The sequence below is a fragment of the Argiope bruennichi genome, chromosome 3 (assembly GCF_947563725.1).
Source record: "Argiope bruennichi chromosome 3, qqArgBrue1.1, whole genome shotgun sequence".
Lineage (NCBI taxonomy): Eukaryota > Metazoa > Arthropoda > Arachnida > Araneae > Araneidae > Argiope > Argiope bruennichi.
The window spans coordinates 56,319,060-56,344,702 of record NC_079153.1 but is presented as its reverse complement, the minus strand read 5'-3'; the positions used below and the strand labels follow the sequence as shown (position 1 = coordinate 56,344,702).

Genomic DNA, 25,643 nt, shown 5'->3' with positions numbered 1-25,643 from the left:
AAGTAGACAACTTCCAAAAAAATGCCAAAATCTAGGTAGGTCTGCTCGTTTATTCCTTCAGAGCACTGTTGTTGCATAACTCTTCACTTGTGGAGGAATTATTCATTGTATATAATAAGATAATCAGACCTCCATCTATTATATATCCTATAGGGAATGTTTTTATGCCTCTGGAAATATTTCAAGTGAAAAGTTTACTTAAAGAAATGAATCTGCCATTTTTACAAAGTAAATATACCAAATAGAGTTAATGATTCAATAAGAAACCAAACTGAGTATCTCTTCCATTTTTCGTGGCTAAACTGAGGAATACAGTACTATTACCAAACTGCAATTTTTTTAAAGGCTATAAATTGCCAAATATAGTTAACAAAATGTGTTATCAATTTACATTTGTTTAATTGACATAGACTGGTGTAAAATCTATATTGTAATGTTTAGTTTTATTCTCTTTATATTTGGGCAACCTGTTATCCCATTTTCTATTTTGTTTCTATATATCTCTTGAGATTATAAAAGAAGTGGAGATAATATATCGAGGAAAGCAACAAATTCTCAAAGTTCATAGAAGTTTACAAAATTGAATATGCAATTTTGATAATTTTCATTTTACCGATATGATCTAAAATTTGATTCACAATGTGTATTGGTCACAAGACAGCATACAAATTTATCCAAGTTGCTTTTTTGAGTTATTGTGTTCATAATTGCGCAAATATGCAGAACAATAAATGGTTATTCTTTTAATGGATTTAGACCAAAATTTTAAGCACATTTACAAATCTCTTTACCAAATTTCTGTTCATGCACAAGTTTCATCCGTACACATATTTGTGTTTTTCTTTTAGTAATTGAGTATAGTAGCTCATGTTGGGAATAAATCAAAACTTGCCTTCCATTTGATCGACAGCATCTGCTAGAATGCAAATTTTTCGAATCTTCATCTAATGCGATGCAGTCGCCCAAGAGCTAATATCTAGTAAGATGACTAATTAGAATGTCATTCAAGAAGGGGTGCAATTTTTTTTATATAAAGATGGTTATGTTGAAGGTGGAATCTTTATATTACTCAAATTTGAGGTCTCGCTGCAACCGAAACAAAATTCAAGTTTTACAAAATAAAATACTTCGTATCATTTACCAATGCTCCCTGGTTTATCCGGAATGATATTTTACACAGAGATCTTCAAATTCCAAAAGATTTCATCAAAGAACTTTCAAGAAAATTTTTCAGTCAACTCGAAACTCATGAAAATCCCACAGTCTAGGAACAAATTAACTATGCCCACTGCAATGGAAAATATGACTTTCAGTACTCTACTTCTAAATGGACTTTGCTACTTAAACCTCCATAGCTTCTTCCGTACTTTAAATTGCATCTAATGAACTGCTTCAGTTTTCAGTTAAACGCTTTTAAGCAATCTTTCCTCTACTCAACCGACGCACGAATAGTAGATAACTTCTGTTTTTCCTCTGCTAGTTATTATCTCAAACTGTGTAGAAGTGCCTAGGTACTAAAGCTCTCCATGCATCTAATTCAAGTAAGTTGAAGGTGGAGATTGTTGTTAGTGTACAAGTTGATATGCATCTTTGATAAATATGTTTTTCTTTTCCTTCTATTATTTTCTGATTAGGAGATGTTAACCGCGTTTTAATAAATATTCAAATTATTCTGTAATTGTCATTGAGTAGATCTCTTTCTTGATAGATAGATAGATAGATTGAATTTATTAATTTAGTTTAATTTTATATCAAGAGCCCGTGTATATGGACAAACAGATTTCACTTGGGTTTTAATAGAAAACAATGAATTTAGTGGAGTGTTTTTGTGTTAATGTTTACAGAGATAAACTATTCCAAGAATATGTTTTTCTGGCTGAGGGAGGAGAATGAATAGATTTGTTTAATTTCGAATTGAAATTTTTCGACGATTCAAATATATATGTTTTTTTTTTTTTTTTTTTTTTTTTGCTTTTTTTCCTTTATATTCTTATTTATTTCAGAATATAAAAATAAATCTTAATATTAGTCTTTGAATTACTTATTCTGAATTGTTCTTGAATATGAATAATTTTTGTGCATTTTTATTTTCTAATATACAAATAGAAAGTATTGTAGCCATTAAAAAATTCGATGTCGAGACTTTCACGAATCTACACATTTCAGATCTCGAGTTCGAAAAACACATTTTTGAAATTATGTTTCTCTGTGTAAATCTAGTCGGTGCCTCCATTTTGTCGCATGGGCATGGAGAGGTGTTATGTCTGTCTGTGTATTTGATAACTCAAAAACATTTCAAGCTATATGGATGAAATCTGATGTATTGCCTTTACACCAGATTTATATTTCTATCACATTTTGAATGAAATTCATTCACAGGAAATCTATCTGCCGTCCTATTATGATAATAAAAAAAATGTAAGCTAGATGAATAAAATTTGGCATGCAAAGTGTAGATCAATATCGAATTCTGGAAAATGCGAATGTATATTCACATGTTTGTAAAGGCTACAAAGAAATTCGGTGAATGATTTTGTTATTAAAATTGAAGCTCTGATCAAATTTTGGTTTCAGTTGATCGATAAAAATACATTTAAAATTAGCTTGCTTTGTTTTCTTCGCTATACTACGAAGTGCAATACACTCCTGTGCAGTACTCAGAAAATAAAAATCTGAGTACTCCCGCGTTCAGAATTTTTTCCAAAGTTCTCCAATTTTTACAGGGGAGTATAGATTTCCCCTTCAGTATGAAGTATTAATTTTCTGTGGGTGACCTTTCGCCCCCCCCGCCCTTTCCCACCCTTACACAAAATTACGATTTTACACAAAATCTCCCCAATTTTTGACAACTAACTATTAGAACTTTTTTCTATCTGCTTTCATACTGACAATATCATATAGCGCCATCTTGGACCCGATTTCACCATGGTAAGAAAGGGTTGAATGCAAATATATAAGTAAGGATAGATAAACTAAAATGAATACTGTAATACAGCAGATTGTTTCGAATAACATGTTAAACTAAATGCATTCATTGATTTTTTTTTAAAAATTTAAATTATCATTTCATATGTAGGTAAGATTGAAATATTTTCATATGTAATCAGTGAGTAATTCGTATCTAAATATTTTCTCCGGAATTCCCCCTCCCCCACAACTCTACAGGTTGGTTTTCGAGATATTATAGTTTTAAATAAAATCAATATTAAAAAAATCTGGTTTTGTAGTTATGAAAGTGAAGAGGGTCCCAAATCTTCCACTTGCCGCAAATTTTACGTTTTATCGTATTTGTTTAGAATAAATTTCTAATCTTTTCACTCGAGAAGAATTAAGTTAAAAACGAAAGATTCATTAAAATATATAGAATGTCTCCCCTCGTATTAGTTTTTCTTATTCCATGTTCTGTTGCAAAAATGATTCACTTTATATGCCTCGATTACCTTTGTAATTTTCCTCATCATGTAGAAATTCAGATAAGGCAATTAACAATGTCTGGTATGGAAGTTGATTCTCGCTTCCCGATTGTATACAATAAAGTGGGATCCTGTTATTTTCATTTCATTAACGAGTCGTATCGTTTGCTATTATAAAAGTATGGAGCATTTGTTGGGGAAGTCGCGGCCAACAGCCTGTAATCTCCACTTCTTAATTTAATCTTCTCAAGCTTCGATACACAATACTTCTTCGACAAGATGCGTAGCATCATGAAAAATCCTTAAAAAGTGCTTGAATTTGAAAATAGGTTTTAAGCACTTTTAAAAGTTTTGGAAAAAAGATGTTAAATTTTCTGGAAATCTTCTTCTTTTTCTTTTTTTTTTGGTTCCTCCAGATGTTGAATTGAAAATCGAAAGCAGATCATAAATCTACGCTTACCGGAAGTATCATTAAAGAAAACTGGCGAATTCGGGGAAGGACATGCGGGGTTTCAAACATATTAAGATAGTGTTTTAATGATTTTTTTTCTTTCCCGTCTCCCCCCCCCCTCCCCGTTTCTTCAACAATGAGCACAGCTTACATTGAAATACTGGAATGATGTTCCCGAAAGGGCAGTACGAAATATAAACAGTGTGAAACTTGTTTGAATTTTAAAAAAATTGCGAACTTTTTAAAAAAATTTATTATTTTAAATGAAGAATTTATTTTAGTTATGCCTGGCAAGTGTATGTTTAAACCTTTATGAGAAGTTAAAGAAGAATTTGCAAATTGGCTCCGATCGATCGAAAATAAGAATAAAACAAGATGTATTTGGTGCATAAAAGAGATAGATATATTAAACGTGGATGAAGCTGTTCTAAAAACATACATGAAAGGTATGTTTAATGTTTAACTGCTCTTATTTTTATTACAATGAAGCTTTGTTAACTTGTACAATGTTCACTATACGTTCTCTTTTATATGTTGTTTAAAGCAATTCCTTGAATGGCTACAAAAACCATTGTATTGCACGACATTGAATTTCAATTGTGCGTATTTGTGTTTATCTATTGAGTAAAATCTAGTGTGACTAAATTTTAATTAGGAGTCGTAAGTAAACTTTGTTGGCTTAAACAATAAATAAGTCTTGATAAAATTTCGTATCTGTAGTAAATATTTCGAGTGGAGCATATCTCAGGGGTGTTTGTGCTCCGGGGAAACCCCGGAATTCCGGGGATTTTGAACTTCGATACCCGGAAATTCCGGGGATCGTCGTTCAAAAGGAAGTAGGAATAATAATGAATTATTTATTTTGATCTGGGTAATTTTGTTTGCTTTGAAAGCAGAAAACGCAAGGTCAGTGTGTGTGGTGAAAACTTTCCCTTTCTTTCTCCAAAGGCAGTGATAATGCGTGAAAAGGGGGAAAAAACTTCTTTTTTGTTCGTTCCTTATTGCGAGTTATGACTCATTCCCCCGGTTCTCGGACATTCTCTTCTGGATTCTTTTCGGCAAGTAGGCGCGGCAGAAAAAAAAGGGAGAGACTTCGTTCGACCAGATGTGCGATCACGTGACCTGGGTTCAAAGGTCTTAATTTTGCAAAAAAAGTAATTCATTGAACTTTTATAATTAGGTCATTCAATACTTCATAATCGTAATTTTTCATTTCTCCCCCCCCCCTTCTCGAAACTCCAAAATGTCGGTAGTAAGTCCGTAAAAGTTTCCGGGGATTTTTTGGGGTCCCACAAACACCCCTGATATCTTATCAACTACTATTAACCTGGATTAAAGGTCGCCAACAATTATGCGGAAATTGAGTATAAACCTTTCGTTTCAGTCACTAGATGATCGTAATTTTTTTACTGTGTACTTTATAAATATTCCTTTAGAAAACTATTCTTTACTCGATCAATCTTGCCAGAAATAGAAATTCATTTTCAGTACAGATATTTATAGTTCTGACAAATAAACAAGACTCAACGGAAAGTATCACTTAAAATAATCCTCCCTCCGTTGTAAATATGTACTTTGAAACTCATATATTATGTTCACATTGCCGTGAGAAATATGGGCTAAGTTTTTAATAGTTAGCTAAAAGGGACACTTTGGCTTTCTGAGAAAAGGCAGTGTATTTTGTTCAAAAAGAAAAGAAGCACTTGTTTTGAATACATTCAAATCAAAAAATTCAAAATCTAGCAAATTTGCTTGAAAATTTATCTTGCAGCAAAGATTTTCTCATAATTTTTTTTTTTTAATTTCATGGTACATTTGATGGCTAACATCTTTCTATAATCGTTTTGCGTTTCATTTTGGCTTTCGCTAGCTTGGCGTTATTCTTGGCGTATTTTTAACAGTGATCACCGTGAAATTCAAACGGTACCCGATTTAGCTATAGTTGAAATCAGTGGGATATTCTTTCCATTTCTTCAGTCAGACGCGTTTTTCGTTTTGTATTGTAATGAAGAGAACAGCCTACTGATTTTGAAAAACCGAATTGATCCAAAATTTGATACTTCTCTACAGTTTTCATGACAAGATCATATACGAAATTTCGTTTTTGTCTAAATCAATGGGTTTTTTTTTGAGTCATCGCTTTCATCATCGACAAACAATTAACGCTTTGACAAATTTAATAAAATAAAAGTTTAAAAAAGAAGAAATTTTTAATGATAAAACCGTCGTAATTTCATTCTTGTATTCCCTTCCATTCTTGAATTATCATATCCATATGTATTTACATATGCAGACAGATTTCTGTCTCATTTCGGTAGAAATATGCAAATTTTGCACACAGATCGCAGGCCAAATACCATTTCTCTAACCTGTTGCATTTTTTTAGTTGGATTGTTCACAGACACATCGATAAACATAATTCCAAAAACTTTTTTTTTAAGTGTGGAGCTTTATCAAAATCTCAAGATCGGGCATTTTTATTTTGTATACTTCGCATATATATATATATATATAGTTTTTTTTAAAAAAATTACATTCTGTTTGCTTATAGAAAATGAATTATAATCTATTAATCGCCGTATTGATTTGTATCTCTAATCTAACTCTCTTCTAAAATATTTTTTGGCGGCATTTTTTGTGGGATAGGATATTTATTTTCCATAACTGCAATGGACAGATGACTACCAACTTTTGTTGCATTAAACATTTAAACTTGATATTTTTTTTCAAAGAATTCGTATAAAAACACAGCTTTCATGTTTCTTCAGAAATTCTAAAATACATCTTCTTAAAAATTTTCTATTGTGGTAATTTTATTTAGACATAGGAATATTGATACTAATTTGTAAAACAGTTAAAATAAGTTTAATTATTTTCACTCTATGTTATTACGTGTGAAGCGTGAATCCTTTAAGAAAAATAAAAATTCAGCCACAGCGAATGCAGCAGATTTTTTCCACGAAATCTAATTTATCTCCTTTTACCGCCTACGTCAGTCCTCCAAAATACCATAAAAGATCGAGCTGCTGCTACAGAAGATGTTCGTGATGCAGATTTTGTGGTATTTGAAAATAGTGCAATCTCACTTTGCTTATAAAGCATGTAATGATAGTGTAAAGTTATTTTCAAAGATATTCTATGATAGCATTATAGTATGGTCATTTTCTCTTAGCGAAAATAAAGCAGCGTTATCTTTGCCATTTTGGATTGAACCTCACTTTCAAAGCAAAATGTATAAAGAATTACAATTGTCCCATCTTATCATTTTGTTTAATGAAATTCTCCAAAAAAGTAATCAACAAAAGCAGCTGGATTCGCAAATGAGATAGTGCAGTAAGGGTAATAAAGTAACAACGTGACCATATTGATGGGACATGCAATAGCTAGGAATATTTTGGATGAGTTTAGAATAGCTTTAGCTAAGTTAGATGTAAAAAAATTGGTACAAATAAGCATGAAGAGTCCTTCTACCAATACGAACATTTTAAGAAGTATTTTTTTAAAAAGAATATGGTATAGAATGTATCAAAATTGGTAGTTGTGAAATACACATTTTAAGAAATGCCTCGAAAAATAGAGCCTGTAGCACCTAATGGGACATTTCTTCGATTATCCTTGTATTATACCAGTTATTTAATGATTCTCCTACATGCAGAGAGGACCTTCAGAAACGCTCTAAATCAGAGAAAATGCCCCTGAAGTTTGTAAATTATAGATGGCTGGAAAATGCACTAATTAGTTTACGGCAGTTGAAATATTGAAACTTACTTAAAACTCATTAAGAATAGAAAATTGCCTACAGTTGCATGCAAATTTTATTTATTAGTCTTAAAAGCTACGAAAGAAAGCATGAAAGTAGACTATTTATAATACAAATGTTGCATTTAATAGCAAAATGCTTCATAAATTATTCAGTTTTGCGAAACGCAGTTTCCATAGATACAAAATATTTGAGTCAGAACAGGAATATATCATTAAAAATAAAAAGTGTACTCGATTATTTAACTCAAAAAGAGAAAATAATTGAAAATGAATGCGACAATATTTTGTTTCAGTTTATTGATTTTCTGGATAAGATAGTTTCATCGCCCCTTTTTTGAAATTAAGAGCTTTGATGAATCTAAAATGCAAATAGGTAATTTTTATATACATATTTTAGGGATCAAAAATATTCAAAATTATGGGTAATATTTAAGCTAATATTTATTTTTTCTCATGGACAAGCATCAGTTGAAAGGGATTTGTTATCTGTAAAAATACAAAAGTGGAAAACTTAAAAGGCAATCAATTCATATATAGCCCAAAGAACAATTTGTGATTTTTTAAAGAATTTGGATACAGTTGAATCATTTTCTATAATTGCTTTGCGGCTTAAGCTTCTTATTCAAAATATAAATTATGTCTTGAAGAACAGGATGATAAGAATAATCAAAAAAGAAAAGTAGAATTTCAGGAGGCATCATCTTTGAAATTTTTTTTTTTAAAAGATATTTAGGAAAAGATATTTCTGACATAGAGTTAGAAACTAAAGAACTGTCTCAAAAAGTTAGTGAAGAAAACGATTTTTCACTCTTGGCAAAATGCAGCAATATTCAAAGAAAAATAATTGAGAAAAATGAACTTTTACGAGATGTAGAATCTGAAACTGTCAATAAGAAATTTAAATTATAAAATTTATATCAGATGTCATAATAGTTTCATTTTTCTACCTTTCTTTTCTTTATGCTTATTATTTCTGTTCTTGTAAATGTTAATACAATCTATTTTGTTAAAAAAAATTGAGACAAAATAAAAGCTGTATATGTTGATTTATTCGATTTAATTTAACAATACCGGATAATGTTGACAGATTTGTCATTTTGATTAAAATTTGAGTTGAAGATTTAAAAAGTAGAGAAAAAAAGCTTATTACTTTTTATGCGTAAATTTTTAAAATTGTCATTATTTAGACATAAAAAATCGTTTAATTATATATTTCTATTTTTATAAAAAAAACATAAATTTAACTTTAAAATCATAGCGATGAATTTCTGTAAACATTACCTGATATTAATAAATTAAATTGTCTAAACTAATCGGAATTGTTAACTGACTGATTATAGTTCTTTTGTATAATTAGCATAGATGCTTTTGTCAGGGAACGGTACAAGTCTTTGCCTTCACTGTCACAGTTAGCATATAAAATAAATCATAAATTAATTATTTATGTTTAATTTATAAGTCATAAATAATTGTAACATATGTTGATTCTAATCAATTTATTTATAACGAAAATTTTCAGAATTTTTCAATTATTAGTTAAAAATTTCAGTAAGAGCTGAAACTCGATTCAACCATTAAACCAAATTATTACTATTGTAAGAATTCACCATTCATGTTAAAATATTTCAATTAAAATATAATTTTGTGTGTGTGTGTGTGTGTCAAAGATTGGTTCCAAAGATTGATTGAGTACATTAATATCTTTATACTATATTTAATTAATTACATAGTATAAAGATATATATAATATTAATAAAAAGCATGAGTTATATCGATGATTTCTTGAAAAATTTGTAATAGTGTAAAATATTAATTGATTTTTTTAAGTGCATCTCTTAATTTTTAATTTAATTTTGATATAACTATGATGAAAGGATTATCAGTAAAAGCTGAAGCTGTATTCAATTTCTAAACCAAGTTACTATTTTAAGAATTCACCATTCATGTTCATCATATTTGCATTAAAATATGAAAAGTCTTTTTTTTTTGTCAAAGATTGGTTCCACAATTAGTTGATTTGAATCTATTAATATCTTTATACTATATTTAACCCATCGAGCGTCGGCTGTCTAGCTAGTCAAGATAAAGGTTCAACACAATTTACTGAAAAGGAAATTGGCAGAGCGTTCGTAAACCGGCTTGGTATGTTTTTGCTTTCCCCTGACCTTTAACAATAGGGGGTAAACTTTCCCGCGTCTCGACCATCACCACCCCTAAACGAAGGGGATTTTGAATAGTACTGACTGATCAATCAAGTAATAAATCTATCACCATAGGGTAATTGCCTCTCGGTTTTTCACTGAAAATTTGGTTTTCCGCTCTGAGAACTGCATCATTTTTAATGAGAGTAAAAAAATTTAATATTAATAAAATGAAAAGTATGATTTATATTCATGATTTCTTCGAAATTTTGCAATACAGTATAAAATATTGAATTTTTAAGTGCATCTCTTAATTTTTAATTTACTTTTGATATAAATCTGATGAAAGAATTTTCTGCTCCCTTCTGAATTTTTTTGTGCATGCCATGTGTCTGCAGCAGTTACGATTTCGTAAATAATGTATCCATTCAAATTAATAATAATTTGTTGTTTTTAAGAAAGGTTGAAAGAGGTCACAGATTTTCTTATTGCTAATCTTATAGAAATGGATTTAATTTTTTGTGAATGACACTTCGCTTTATTATTATTTTTATTTTTGATAAACAATAATTACACCCTTTATTATATAACAGGCGATATATATTGAAAAACAGAAAATATCTTATTCTTAAAAAATGTTGCATGTACAAAGGTATTGAATTTTTTTTGACTACGGTACTTATATGCTTAATTTTTGCATCCATTTCTCATTATGTATCCTGTTCTAACATAACAATACTGGTAAAAAAAACTGAAAAAAAAAAAAAAAAGATTAGTGAAATAAATAAATTGTTATATTTATTTTTTCCTAATGAGATTTGATGGGGGAAATGAAGGATTCGATTTGAGAGGTAATTTGCATAGTGACAATTTCTCTTTAAATTCTGAAAGAATTAGCTAGCATAGGAAAAGAATTCAAAACTATTTTTGTAAAATGTTATATAAACTGACCCTGTATTTTTATTTTATACTAGTCACCTTCGGCGACCATCTGGTTCACTGGAGATGTTTAATTTCAGTTTAATTATCTAGATATAACTTCATGTCCATGCTTTCGTCCAAATGTCATATTAAATCGTTATTACTTTAATTGCTTTGTATGTGTTTTGTTCATTGTGTACATTAACTCTTCTAATGGAGACCAGATCTATAAAAATGGTTTGAATTTCAAGTAAACAAAGTAATATATTTTTGGAAATTAGGCAAAAGAAATAAATGTGTCGAAATTTAGAAAAGATTTCTATGAAAATTAATCTAGTATCTTTGGTATATTTCGAAATGATGTGAAGTTCATTTTTTCAAAGTTTATGTGAAGTATTTTCAGAGATTATAGCAGAAAAATTTGAAAATTCATCTTAATTTATTAAAATTAAAAAAAAAAATCGTTCCTATGTGCGTATTTCGCCCTATAAGGTATATATGCGCCATTTGATAACTAAGTTAATGGTTTGGCCAACATAGGCAAACACACACGCATGCACCTTTATTATCTGTAGAGATAGAAATTTGAGTGGAGGTGTAAAAATAATTCAAACTAAAATTGCCAAAACGGATGTTTTTACTAATTTTGTCCGTTGCTATAACATTTTATTTGGAACTTTACATTTGATTTATCAATTATTGTTATTATTTTGGAAATGATGAATTGGAGAATTGATTATTTGAGACTTAATGGAGGTAGCAATTTAAAGAAGTGTAATTGAATACAAAAAATTATGTAATAGTAAATGTCAGGATGAGTTGATCAATAAATAATACAAACAAGACATTTGTACACGAGGATTTAAATTTAATAAAGTTTGTTGGAAAAAACATTGGTAAATAAATAACAAATGACATTGAATAAGCTTGAACAATTATTCCATCAAAGGGGCATTTGTAATGCAATTAAACATCTGAAATTTTTATTTGAACATGACAAACGTCTAGATATTTTCAAATCGTAAACATTTATTCTACTGTTTTGTTTATTTAAATGGCAGTATTATTTTCTATGAAGGAAACAACTTACTTAATTGACAACATTATACAAATTTGACTTCAGCTAATTAATGATTGGATTTTCTAATAAGCTGCTGTGCATTCTCTGAATAAAAATATACTTGTTAACAACAATTCAACAAAGGGTTTTACTTATTTATAGATGTATTTATAACTATTTTTTTATCGTTTTTGTAAAAGCATATTAAATTATTAAAATTTATTGAACCTTAAATGCGGTTTAATTCTTAGGTTAAAAACGGTTATTTCTCCCATTTAAATTATTATGAAAATTTTATTATTATACATTTTCATGTTAAAATTCTACAAAAAGTAGTTAGTGGTTAGATTTTTAAAATAATTACAAAGCGGGCAAGATTATTGCATTGGAATAAGGGATTATTGGTTTGGGATGTTCTTAGAATTTTGAAAAAAATAATTATTATATAATGACATTATATTATAACGACATAAAATAAACAAAGTAAGTTAATCTATTATTTCAAAAAAATTTTTAATCTGTAAAGAAGTATTTACAAAATTTTGGAAATAAATGAACAGCTTTGTTTCTTTTCAAGATGAGAATATTTGACACTTGTAACATTAAGTAATCCAAAAATCTTATATGCACCACCATTTTTTAAAAAATATTTAGAACCTTAATGAGTTTTTAATCATTTATTGGATTTAGAGTCTAATAATTTGAAAATTTTATTATTCCATATTTTTCTGATGGAATAAGAAGAATATATATTAAATAAGTAAATAAAAAAACTTAAAAACTAGAGTCTAAACTTACTATAAAATCTATTCCTTTTTTATTTTATCTACGATGTTAATAGTCATAGTCAAAAGTTTTATTGTTTACTTTTAAAAATGATTAATAATAACATTATATGAGCACCATTTCACTTCGAATTTAATTTCATGGCCTTTAACAAAACAAAGAATGAACTTATAGGAAACAAGCGATTTGTTTTTGAGAATTTATCCAAAAAAGGACGGATTGTGTAATTTAATTTAGTATCCAATTTTTTAAAACAATAAAATGGATAATGTGTGTTTTAAATATGATTCGCTTTTTTTTTTTTCGAAAAAATTTTAATAAATAATGTGACCATGCTTCCTTCAAAGAAAATAATTACTTAGATAACATCCAACATTATATTTAGACACGAATGTTTGAACAACAAGGATCTTCGGCAACATCATGGTAAGCCATTCTACTTGCCAGCAAAGGGGTACAATCAAGTCGTCTGCGGTCATCGGTCAGAGTGATCAAGGATCGTTCCAGGATTGGAAAAGAGCCGCTTTTGGTGAGTTTCATGGCAGAGACCTTTGGTTTGCGGGACACTTCTGCAACTTTCATACGGAAAGAGGCTTGAATCTAAGAGGAAAAAATACATCAAGTTTGTTTATTTTCTGTGGTTATGTTTTTTTAAAATACAGTCGATTTTACTTATTTGGATCATTGATTAATTGGGATAGCAGTTTATTTGGAATTAGTTCAACTTAAAAAGTATTATTTAATAACATAATTGGGATAATAATGTTGTGGCAAGATAGATGGATAATGTCGTGTAAAGGACGCATAACATATGAAATCAAATCGAGCCAACAATTATAAAAAGAATGTTTCACCCGATGACAGTGCAAATTATATCAGGACATGGAAGATTTCCTGCATATTTCTACAGATTTGGAAGGATGCAAGACAAGGTATATGGGGAAATAGGCTCGAATCAGCACTACATAACAGAATGTGTCGAACTCAGTGCAATTAGGGGATGACTCATAACGGATGGGATAATTTTAAAACAATATTATAATATCTAGAAATTTATTTTAAAACGATGGAGAAGATTTCTAATCTTTTACCAATAGTTTGAAATTTCTTTGAACTTTTGTTGGTCGTTTTTTTTATGCAAAAGTTGGAACAGTTATTGAGCATAACAGCCAGTCACAATAATTCCTGTTTAACGGGGTGAGTAGTTGTAAATAAAAAAAAATTGGGATAACAGAAGATGCATTTTAAAATAAGATTCATACGATTTTCTAATCGCTCTGAACTGATATCGCTAAGCGGATGGAGATTATGTTTCAGCACATTTAAATCTTTTATTGAACTTTGCAAGTCAATTATTTTTAGTCAGCTATTATAATTATACCGCTTTGCCTGTATAACAGAGAATATATTTGTATTCTATAGAATTAATAGACCTTGTCAAAATGCTAAGAAAGGCTTTTTCACATTTAAGTAAAATTACTTTGCCGGTTAAAATTAAAAGCCATCGATTTCAAACAACACTCATATGTTTTCTCAGTTAACTAGTTTAAAATCTGCTTTATTTCAAAGAAATAAATTACAATTTCTTTGGAATAATAGCCATTGCAGAAAGGACAAATACGAACTCCAAAAGAAAGATAGCGTAGAGCGGAAGAAGCGGATCGACGTATTTTATCATAATTAGTATAGCAAAGTGTAGGTACAGCATAGATAAGTAGTTTGTACCTTAATTTACTTTTCAATAATTTGTTATAATACGGAAAGAACGTTGTTTTTATTTAATTTTACAGGACATTCACAATATTGACGGCGATGCCGACTGTAGTCCTACTTTTGAATAACGTGTAGACTATTTCATAGGCGAGGACAAAATACTATATGCCCTAAGCAGGTCCCATCCTAGTCTGTTTTATAGCTTAACTTTTGAATTGAGACAGATGACGCAGTAGACATTGCTTGCTAGCACTGTAAATGGATTTCTGTTTCGCTCATTTAGAATTATAATTATCAGAAAAATTCAACACTTTAAGGAGATGGGCGTCAATTTGTGCGTGGAATAGAACAAATAGATAACAACGAAAGGGCAGCAATATAATCGTAATAGGAACAATATAGGAACATCGCCGAAACTTTGCTAATTTACACCAGAACTGATGAGATTTTGGAGTATTTTGAAGCAGCAGCTATGATGTAAATCAACAACGAGAGATGCATATACTTGATTTGGCAAAAGAGGCAATGCGTCGTATGAAACAGGTCCTGGCGCAACTATATTAGCCTTTGTCCGTGACATTGCAGTTTCTTGATCGAGTATCAGGTGAATACAGCATTAAAGAATATTTACATTCATTTCAAGTGAAATGATGTAGCGTAAAATGTTGTCAAATAAAAAGCTTTCCTTCTTGTTGACTTATTAGAGCCTTATCGTGTATTCTCTAACTCATTCAAGTGGCGTATCCGAGTATACGTTCCAACACGATTTTGATGGTGCTTTCTCTCTCCTTAACAATTTGTACACAGGAGGTATAATCCGTCTGCAGATAAATTCATGAAAACTATTCATAATTAAAAAAAATTATATCGAATAAAAATTTAAGGATATCTTTTTGTTATTGCAGCAGTAAATGTGACACTTACATTACAAATGCACTTTTAATGCCTTAATAAACATCTGATTGAATCACCAGAAGTTTGATAAATCAAAATTTGTGTGTCATTTCGGTTCATTTCAAACCAAGGAAAAAAATTCTCTTTTAGTAATTAATTTTTGGATCGAACGTTCGCTCATTTAAATTACTATTTGAATATTGAGAGTCTTTTAAAATAATTTTTTTATGGAAAAGACTAAATAATGATAATTTTTTTCTACATCGAACATAAAACGATTAAAATAATCGATATAATAAATACTTACGTTGGTATCCATTAAACAGAAGAAGACAAATGTCAAAATACCCTAGAAAAAAGAATAGTCAGTAAGTTAAAACTGATATAAAAAAAATAGAAGTAATATTGTGAAAATAATAATTTTAGTAAAAGGTCCATTTATTCCAATAATGACCAATTTCCTAAAATTTTATTAATGAATTCATTCTTGGATTCCTTATTGCATTCATTATTCTATGTTGTATCTTTTAATTCCAGAATATCCTTCCAACATATAATGTTTTGCTCCATGAAGCTGCATTAAAAGTTGTTGAAATAAGTTAGAAAATGGAAACAGAAATACTAAATTGTACGTTTTAATTTGTATAAGTTAATGCGAACAATATGAAAATGGAAATCCGTTTTGTATTATATATTTTGATAGAAAGCAGTAATTATGCATTTCGTACAGAATAAATATTTATTAATACTGTAAATACAGTGTTAGTTGTCAAAATTTAAATGTATTATACAGACTGAGAAGATTTAATAGGCAATTCCATACCTATATTTTAAGCAATAATTAAAATAATGTATTAAACGATATTTCGTATTATTAGCCAGTTGAAAAGCAAAATTGAAAGGGGCAGAATAGTATCAGAGATTTAATTTACATCAAACAGACTAAGAAAATATATATGGCAATTCAATGCCCATACTTTGAATGATAATCAAATTAAAATAATGTATTACTCGTTATTTCATAGTCTTATTCAGATGAGAAGCAGAATCGCAAAAAGCTGAATAGTATCATCGAATAATTTACATTTTTATTTGTGGGAAATATTAGAAGCGAATACTATAACCAAACTAACAAAACTAAGCAAATATCTTGCTCAACAATTTAATCATTCTTTTAGTGAATAAGCGGAAGTGCAACCATAGAGGGATATCCGCAATTTATTTGCATTGGATATCTGCTCAAGGTTGAATTCTAGGAATGAGAAGGAAATACTTTTTAATATTAATGATGCGTGTCTGTTTTTCTTCGGCATTTTTATCTATATAAATAATTTTCTGCAATTTCCACTCTAATTATACAACTATTTCTTTAACACATTTATTACTTTTGTCCGTTGAAAAGTCTAATAGTAGGTCATTTCTTGGATTTTACTCTTTTGTTTTGTTTTTTAAAATTTTCGATTTTGCAAGAGTAACAAGTAAAAATAACCACAACATATAACAAAAATGTTGGTTCATACATATAACCTACGATAGAATCTTGGGAATAAGTTCGATTTTGTTTTTGTATGATTGAATTTTGCCTGGGTAAGATCGGAGTTTAATCCCTTGCTTGGCGCAATTTTCAAAAATCGCCAACAACGGTCTTGCGAAATGTTCAAAAGCAAGGGAGCAGATGTCCAATCATAGTGCATAATAAAGATTGCCAGCTTTGGCGAAGAAGGGGGTTAAACTCCGGTTCACCCTTTGCCTGGAATTACATATTCCATTTCAAGTTAACAGTTTTATAACTAATGCACATTTAAAATTTTTATTTAATAACTTTATCTTTTATCTAACCTAATTTTTGAGGCACTCGTTTTGCAATCAGCCGGAATAGCCCAAAACTTTCTTGCATACTTTTTAACAAAGGTGTTATGCACTTTTCTAGCTCTATATATAGGGTGTTCATTAATTATTGTCGGGGTTTCCGTACCTCATAACTTTCGAATAAAAAATATTATGCAAAAACCGATTACGTATTCTTAAATTACAACTTAAATTACAAGAATTTTATTAATGATATTAAAGTGTAAAGCTTGCACAATTTGCACTTTGTAGGCATTCAGCTGAAGGTGATTATGTATTCGTAAATTCGCTGAACAAATTTTGACTCGAATTGAGGATGATGAAAATTACCTTCGGAAATGGTTCTTCAGTGACAAATCCACTTTTCATGTGTCAGAAAAAGTGAATAAACATAACTGTAGAATATTGGGCTCGGAGAACCCGCACGATTATCAAAAGTCAAAATTTGTTCAGCGAATTTACGAATACATAATCACCTTCAGCTGAATGCCTACAAAGTGCAAATTGTACAAGCTTTACACTTTAATATCATTAATAAAATTCTTTGAGTTGTAATTTACGAATACGTAATCGGTTTTTGCGTAATATTTTTTATTCGAAAGTTATGAGGTACGGAAACCCCGACAATAATTAATGAACACCCTATATAATTGTGGAAGATCGTGAGTGCCTTGCATGAGATTGGCGAACAATTATATCCTGTTACCATGTTAATAAATTTAAAAAATATACGAATATAGATCTTTAGCGTGAATCTAGCATTTTTTCTGAGTCTAGCGTACGATCCTGGGGATACGTTTGGGCAATAAATCTCTGACATGTGATTAATACACAAGTAACAAAAATCGCATATATATTTTAAATGCCTTTTTTCCGTCTTATTGAAACTTATAGAAACAATTTGATATAGAACTACAATTGTAGTTACAAGATCGCATACCAAATTTCATTTATTTAAATCATAGCGTTAACATGCATGAGAAAGTATAAATCCACAGATGATTAACCCTTTAAAAGATTTGGCAAAGATTTATAAGAACTTACATTTAGACTTTAAATTTGTGTAGTTAAAACGTTTTGGAGTTACCATGTTCATAGACAGACAAGACACAATTCCAAAAATGTGTGTGCTTTTTTTATTTATTTATGTGGAATTTCAAAACATGAAGATTCGTCAAAATTTCGAGATCGAATTTTTCTAACTGTTGCAACAATTTCCCAATCGTATATACAAAAGCAAAGAAGAAGAGAAAATGATTAAATATATTCATCTTATCCAAATAAACAGATAAAATAAAGGAGAAGAAAAATTATAGATAGAAGATGTATATAATTAAAATTTATTTAAGAAGTTTCGAACTCCCAATCGGAAACATGCTAGTATGATATTGTTTTAGGTTTCATTCGTTTATTTTAATTTTTATTTCACTATTTATTCTTAATTATATAATATTGTGAGTGTGCACTCAAAACATCTTGTTTAACATCATGGGAATACGAATGAATTTAAGTGCCATAACTAAAAGAATGAAAAATGTTATAGAATATTCTTTAAAAAGTATTAAAATTAGAATAATGGAATAGGTGAAATGAAGTTAATACCATCGCGAAGCTTATTATTATTATTTTTAAGCATACAGACTTTGAAGTGATATTAAAATGTCTTGCTTTTAGTATTATTATATGTTTTGAACTTTTTGAGGAAAAGCACAAAGTTTTTAATTTTTATTTAAAAACTTATTTAGATTTTGAGAAATTCCATTTTTAGAGCGCATTTGAGATAAAAAAATAACTTCGTATCAAATACGATAGCATAATTCCAATGGTTGCCTTTTTGAATGAAGGTGCAATTCATAGATAATTTCTCAGTCTATAAACAGTAATATATAAAAATATTATTACGGAAAATATCTTGTAAAATAAAAAGATAAAGATTCCTTTTTCCATTATTATAGAAATTATTTCTAGAAATAAAGATTAAAATCCATGTAATTGAATTCCAGACTAATAATGAATTATATAATAAACAATCCAGAACTAAGGGAAAAAATTATTTAAATTGATAATTTATTTTTAAGAAAATGCAATATAAAATATCAGAAATAATTTGAATATTACTATAAATGAAATAAACACAATAAAGGTAAAAATAATAAAGAGTCTAAAATAGCAACAATAATGACAGTATGTATTTTAAAATCAAAATAAATGATGAAGTTGAAGAATCGTATGTGAAATAAACCTTCTAGCAGAATTTTCAGATGTTTACTGCATTTTACCTTTCTGTTTACAATATTCATATGAAGTGCGTATCACAAAAAAGATAGACCTTTGACCTTTTATTGAATAAACCTAAAAAGAAAACAATCTACTGATAAGAACTGCTGACTTCCCTGTTTCGTTTTAAAGCTTCCCTTTATTGCGTCTCAATTCAAATTTGGCGCGAAGTCTGAATAAAATGCTAATATTTATTCTGAAGTGGAATTGCATTTTTGACTTTTCTGCTATGGTTTTTTTATGAGTATATGCAATTTTTACGTACTAATTGCAAAACTAAAAGATCATATGGGGAAATATCATAAAAAATACTATTTTAACCATTTATGCCAAGCTATATTTATATATAAAACGCTAATGTACGTGGTATAGAAATCACTCTTATTACCTTTTGTCAAATGGCAACAAAATGCGGGGAAAAAAGTGATACGATATATCGGACTGTTCTATAGAACATTTTTCTGTTCTATTGAAAGCATTGCTTCTATTAATTAATTAATGGAGCTGCTAAATATTATTAGAAATTTTCTCAAAAGAGTTTGCTGTTTCACTAAAAAAATTAATTTAGTTAGGGGAAAGAGAATATAAAAGAAGTCAAGAAATAGCCTTCAAATAGAAAGTTTAATGGAGCGTGAAAATATGTTTAAACGTCTTTAGTTGGAGTTATTAATTAACAGTGGAAAGTGATTAATATACGCTTTAAAACAATTATATTACAAAAATCTTAAGATTATCTGTATTATCTTAAGATCCAAAAATTACTTTTTTAATAATATCAATTTCATTTCCGTAAAACTTATCCCTTAATTTTAATACTATTCTTAATTTAATTGATGCATATTTTTAAATATTATGATGGAATTTTAACTCATACATCGAAACATTTTATTACGTGTTTTTGCCAATTATTAATTCCGTAGTAATATTTTTACTTTCGCTTTTATTTTTTTAATATATATGCTTTTTAATTTGTTGTAAATTGATTCAAATGATTCCATATTTTTCAGTCGTATAACAACGGGAATTGAAAATAAATGAATTCCTCACTAATCATATAAAAGTCCCAAAAGTCAATAAACTGGACTAGCAAGATGATCGCCAAAAGTGGCTGGTGTTTATTTCACAAGAATATATTAATATTCTTCTAGAATGCTTTTTTATATAAAAAAAAAATGGTATATATTCTGGAAAATTTTCATGCTACTAATGATTTTTTTAAAGAATTGATGATGCCACTTCTGAGCTTTGCATTTCATTAAACCTTAAAATAAGTAGCAATTATATGAAATGTATAAAAGAATATTAAAGAAATATTAAATTCTCAATACGAAATATTAAAGAAATATTTCGTATTGAGAATAGGCTGGAGTTAATTGTAAAACTATCTGATTTAGATAGTTGGGTCACTTCAAAAGTCTGGAATTTTCACTACGTTAATATAAACTAAGTACTTGACCTACACGGCTATCCATAAAGAGACAGTAATATTTTATAAAAAAAAAAAATCAAAAATCTGTAAATAAAAGCATAAATATAAAACATAAGCAAGCTAAAGGAAAAATAAAATAGAAGATATCGCACTGGGAGATTTTTCAAAAAGAAAAAAAAAATGATAATAATTAAATTTGAAAAAATAAGAAAAATAACTTTTTTTGTTGTTGGCTTCTAACAAACATTGAATAATGGCGTTTGCACGCTTAAAGTGCAATCGAAAATATGTTTAGATTTCTTAATTAAGACAAAAATGCTACTTTCATTTTCAATAAGGGGAATCGAACATTATAAGACCATCTGAATCAAAGAACTACATCAACATGATCCTACACTTTTCGAATAGGATTACTTTCGGTCCACGAATTCTGATTCTTTGAAAAATATATGTAGGCATTTTTAGACGATCTTGGCATTATTAAAATAATAATATGATAAAAATTAAATGCTTTATTTGTAAAGTTGAAAATCTTAGCATATAATTATGGTCCCGGTTTTAAAAATATTTTTCCTTATATTATTTTTTTTTCTGAAAATAAACATATTAAAAATTAGATAAATAAAAATCTACATATTTTCACAAAGTCACTAAGATATAAAAATAAATCTCTGCTGAAACGTGAAACTAAATTCATAAATTATTAAAAAATTGAGGCAAAATGCCAAGATTTGCCGCTCTTTGTACTAGACGAGATTCTTTTTTCACTCAATTAAACAAATAATGAAAAAATCAGATCAATGGCTATCTAGTGATTCTGCTATCCATGAATTCTACTTAAAAAAAATGGAAAGATTTATAAATATAACTTTTGTAATCACAAAACAAATATTTTGATACACGTATTTTTCATTTATATTAATAAAATTCAAGAAAAGGAGATTATCTAAGCGATTTTCAATAATGAGATATATAATTCAATTTTTGACATTTTAAAAAATGGAATTTAACGGAACATTTTATTACCGATAACTTTGTTTACTCATTTAAAAACTTTAAGAATTTTCTTATTTTAATTAATGGAAAGTTATCATTAGAAGAATAATTTTACAATGATAATTCAGTACAACAACCTGTCTCTTTAGTGACAGAAGGAAAAATTATGATCACTTTAGATACCTTTATTTAACTTGATTTTCTTTATACTTGTTAAGATGTAATTTTGTAATCAATTTTTCATTCATTTCCAGATACACTAGAGTTTTAAAAGTTAGTAAACTTGTACTCTCGATGAAGATGTAAGATTTAATATTTTCATTAGTGTATCGATTAATTCAAATACATTTTGGTTTCATTCGAGTGTCGATACCTGATACTGAATATGAAAAAAAAAAAAAAAAAAAAAAAAAAAAAGATTTTGTAATATTTATAACAATGAAATGTAAGCTGAAATCTAAAAATCAGAAAATAATTAAAATTAAAAAAAAATACATATTGTTTAGAATACTGCTAAAAGTGTGTTTTTGATTTTTTTTTAAATAAAAGGTAAATTATATCTGAAATAAAATCGATACATAGTTAGTGCATACATAGTTAAAATAGTTTTTCCCAACAGTTTAACAGATTAAGTAATCAATAGGAAAGCCATTTTTGAATTACTGACTCGTGAATAATTATAAATTTATATTATGATTTACGATAACAATCGATTTATGAAATTTATAACAATTTGAATTAATTAGTTTACTGACATTTTTTGAAATGCAACCAAGCTCAGGAATAGCTTTGAATTAGTACCTCTAGTCTGAATTGAAACGAATCAATAACTGACATGAAATACTACTTTCACTTGAAGCAGACGGTACTTTTATAAGCGATGTTACTTTCCGGATGTTTCCGTTGGAAAATTGAGGTCAAAGTACGACCTTGAACCGAGTGGAGCACGCGTGTGTCTCTAAAACTAGGGGAAAATCCGTAATTATAGTCACTAGAAAGAACACCTTTTAGCATTTTCTTGCCCCACATTAAAGAGTCCAAAGTCTAAAAATATATTTCACGAAATAGTGAAAATTTCGCCGAAATGGCGTGACATTTTTTTCCTCGCTGTCTTTTCAATTCTTTATAGATTTCCAAAATATATTTTTATTGGTGTACCAATAATTACATTAAACTGATTCCAATTAGAAATAAACTGCGAACAGATTTTTAACGATCTGTAACTTTTTGGAAACTTAAATTTTTCATCCTAATCTTATTAATCAGTTTATTTAATTTCACTTAATTTTTAATTTAGTATCAGATCAGAAATTAAATGTCTTTTTCATTTTTGATTTAGTTGCTGAAATACTGCTTTTGAATAAAAGATAAAAAAAAAACATATTTTTTCTGTCTATTCAAGCATATTTCAGAAATTGAAACATTTTTATTTTAATAAAGTATTGTTATGTTAATATAATTCCGTTGTAAAAAAAATGTATTTGTATCGAATATTTTTTCGAAAAAAGACTTTATCGAATCGCAATCTCTGATCAATTTCGAACATCTTAACAAAAGGGCACTGAAATAATGTAATATCAAAATAGGTTTCTCATAATTGAATATAAAACTACTATATAAAATCATTAATAAAAGAAATTATGTACAAAACATAAAAATAATATTATAATGAAATAAGCGAGGAATTTTATTGAATCAGAGGATAATAATTATTATTGGAGAGAATGAGGATAAGTTACTGATGATTTAAAATTATGGAGCATCGTCAGTTTTAGGCATTTTGAATAAAGCAGGGGTGTTTGTGCTCCGGGGAAACCCCGGAATTCCGGGGATTTTGAACTTCGATACCCGGAAATTCCGGGGATCGTCGTTCAAAAGGAAGTAGGAATAATAATGAATTATTTATTTTGATCTGGGTAATTTTGTTTGCTTTGAAAGCAGAAAACGCAAGGTCAGTGTGTGTGGTGAAAACTTTTCCTTTCTTTCTCCAAAGGCAGTGATAATGGGTGAAAAGGGGGAAAAAACTTCTTTTTTGTTCTTTCCTTATTGCGAGTTATGACTCATTCCCCCGGTTCTCGGACATTCTCTTCTGGATTCTTTTCGGCAAGTAGGCGCGGCAGAAAAAAAAGGGAGAGACTTCGTTCGACCAGATGTGCGATCACGTGACCTGGGTTCAAAGGTCTTAATTTTGCAAAAAAAGTAATTCATTGAACTTTTATAATGAGGTCATTCAATACTTCATAATCGTAATTTTTCATTTCTCCCCCCCCCCCTTCTCGAAACTCCAAAATGTACGTAGTAAGTCCGTAAAAGTTTCAGGGGATTTTTTGGGGTCCCACAAACACCCCTGATAAAGCATTAGAAAAACTGTATAGAAATTTATTACTGCTTTCTTCTGAAAATACGGCACAAATTTTGAGATAATACTTATCTGGATTTATAGCATATATGTACAAATATATTGATGCTATGTATAAACGTAATTGAAAACAATTGGTAATAACATTGAATGGGGTCTGACTTTGTAAAAATATATTGTAAGCAAAACAAAATCTTCCCTTACTGATGAAAGCAATAATTTGAAGTTCGATTAATTGTTTCAAATTGTTTTTTTTTTCTTTTCTATACAATATTACTCTCACTAATTTCGTTAATGAAACAGGAATTATTTTCTAAATAATATCAACAGAAAAATACGAAAAAAATCATTAAAAATAAATTAAAAGTAAAATAAATAATTTTGGATTAATTGTATTCAAATATTTACTTTTGTGTGAATTAATGCTTATTATATGTTATACTTACTTAAAAATTGATGAATGAAATAAATAATTTCTAATTCTAGTTAAAAATGTATATCATAGATTTGAATAAAAAAGAGAGAAAACTATTTATTTTTATTTAAGTTCCCAAGTCATTAAAGGATTTGAAATTATTTTATACATACCTGCATAGCATTTGTAAAGAAGAAGATGGCCTGGAGTCCAGTATTGAACGAATCTTCAACTGCAAGTATTCCGAAAAACCAGTTGGTAGCAAAGAAGGGTAGCAATGTAATTCCTGCTCTCAGCGAATTTCTGTTAAAAGAAAGGGTTATACAATCAAATATTCTTTATAAACATTCATATATATATAAGAGAAGAAAATCCTAATGTAGCCATATATTTATAACTGGAAAATTGCAGATATGAAAAATAATGAAAGCAAAGTGCAAAACAATATAAATTTTGATATTGCTCACTTAGTGAAATGGTACTTATTGTTGTACTTATCCAAGCAGAAAACATTTTACTTAGCAGGAGGTGAACATAACAGCATAACGATCATAACTCCAGATCTCTCATACAGATTCAATCTTTCTGACAACCCCTTACGCATCAAGTGCAACGGAGTCAATGACATTTTCCACGTTCTATTAAAGTGCTAAAAGTAACAACTTACAGAGTTGGGCTTAAAAAAAGCCCATCTAATTTGCCTTTCTCTTGTCTTAAGCTCTTGCAAGAAGCTCAGTTAAGCACCTTTGTTCTAGCCCTCAAATATTTTGATATCCACTAATTGTAATTGCTCGGCATTCAGGGAATAATAGCCTTTGTCACTATATCCCAGACTGTTCACATTCAAGAGGTTCAGCCAAGTCACTTTAAGTAACCGCTATAGATTTCCCATTTACTGTAAATATTGAAAATAAAGAAGCTGAAACAGTTATTTTACCTGGTTTTACATATCTCTGTCCTGTGAGTAACAGACATCTGTTCATTAAAAGTCTTCAGAGCCAAAATCATGACGATGGTATTAATCTACAAAAAAGAAATAAATTCAACTTGCGAAATGATAGAATATATAAAGTGGACTAAGAATTAATTAAATACGAGTGGCAACAGTTTTCAATTATTGAAAAATAGTTTTAAAAATATATTTATTCACTGACATCTAATTACCTTTTGTCTATTTA

General features: G+C 28.8%; 1 protein-coding gene and 1 long non-coding RNA gene across 3 annotated transcripts in view; one reads left to right on the top strand and one right to left on the bottom strand.

Annotated features, from left to right (window-relative positions):
• Window positions 1-1,313: 1,313 nt before the first annotated feature.
• LOC129963806 (uncharacterized) lies at window positions 1,314-14,947 on the top strand. 2 transcript variants are annotated; one of them, XR_008784020.1, is made up of 3 exons: window positions 1,314-1,541; window positions 4,146-4,310; window positions 12,920-14,947. It is a non-coding gene; the product is annotated as an uncharacterized LOC129963806 (long non-coding RNA). The 2 variants fall into 2 exon arrangements; XR_008784019.1 differs by lacking the exon at window positions 1,314-1,541 and having other exon boundaries at window positions 4,001-4,310.
• LOC129963805 (adhesion G-protein coupled receptor D1-like) overlaps window positions 11,548-25,643 on the bottom strand; it is a 50,592-nt gene continuing 36,496 nt past the window's right edge. The window contains exons 13-16 of the mRNA XM_056078372.1: window positions 25,403-25,488; window positions 24,639-24,768; window positions 15,449-15,490; window positions 11,548-13,134 (exon numbers count right to left, since the gene is read on the bottom strand). Coding sequence (XP_055934347.1) covers window positions 12,916-13,134; window positions 15,449-15,490; window positions 24,639-24,768; window positions 25,403-25,488 — 477 coding nt within the window. The 3' untranslated portion in view covers window positions 11,548-12,915. The remainder of the gene's footprint in view (window positions 13,135-15,448; window positions 15,491-24,638; window positions 24,769-25,402; window positions 25,489-25,643) is intronic.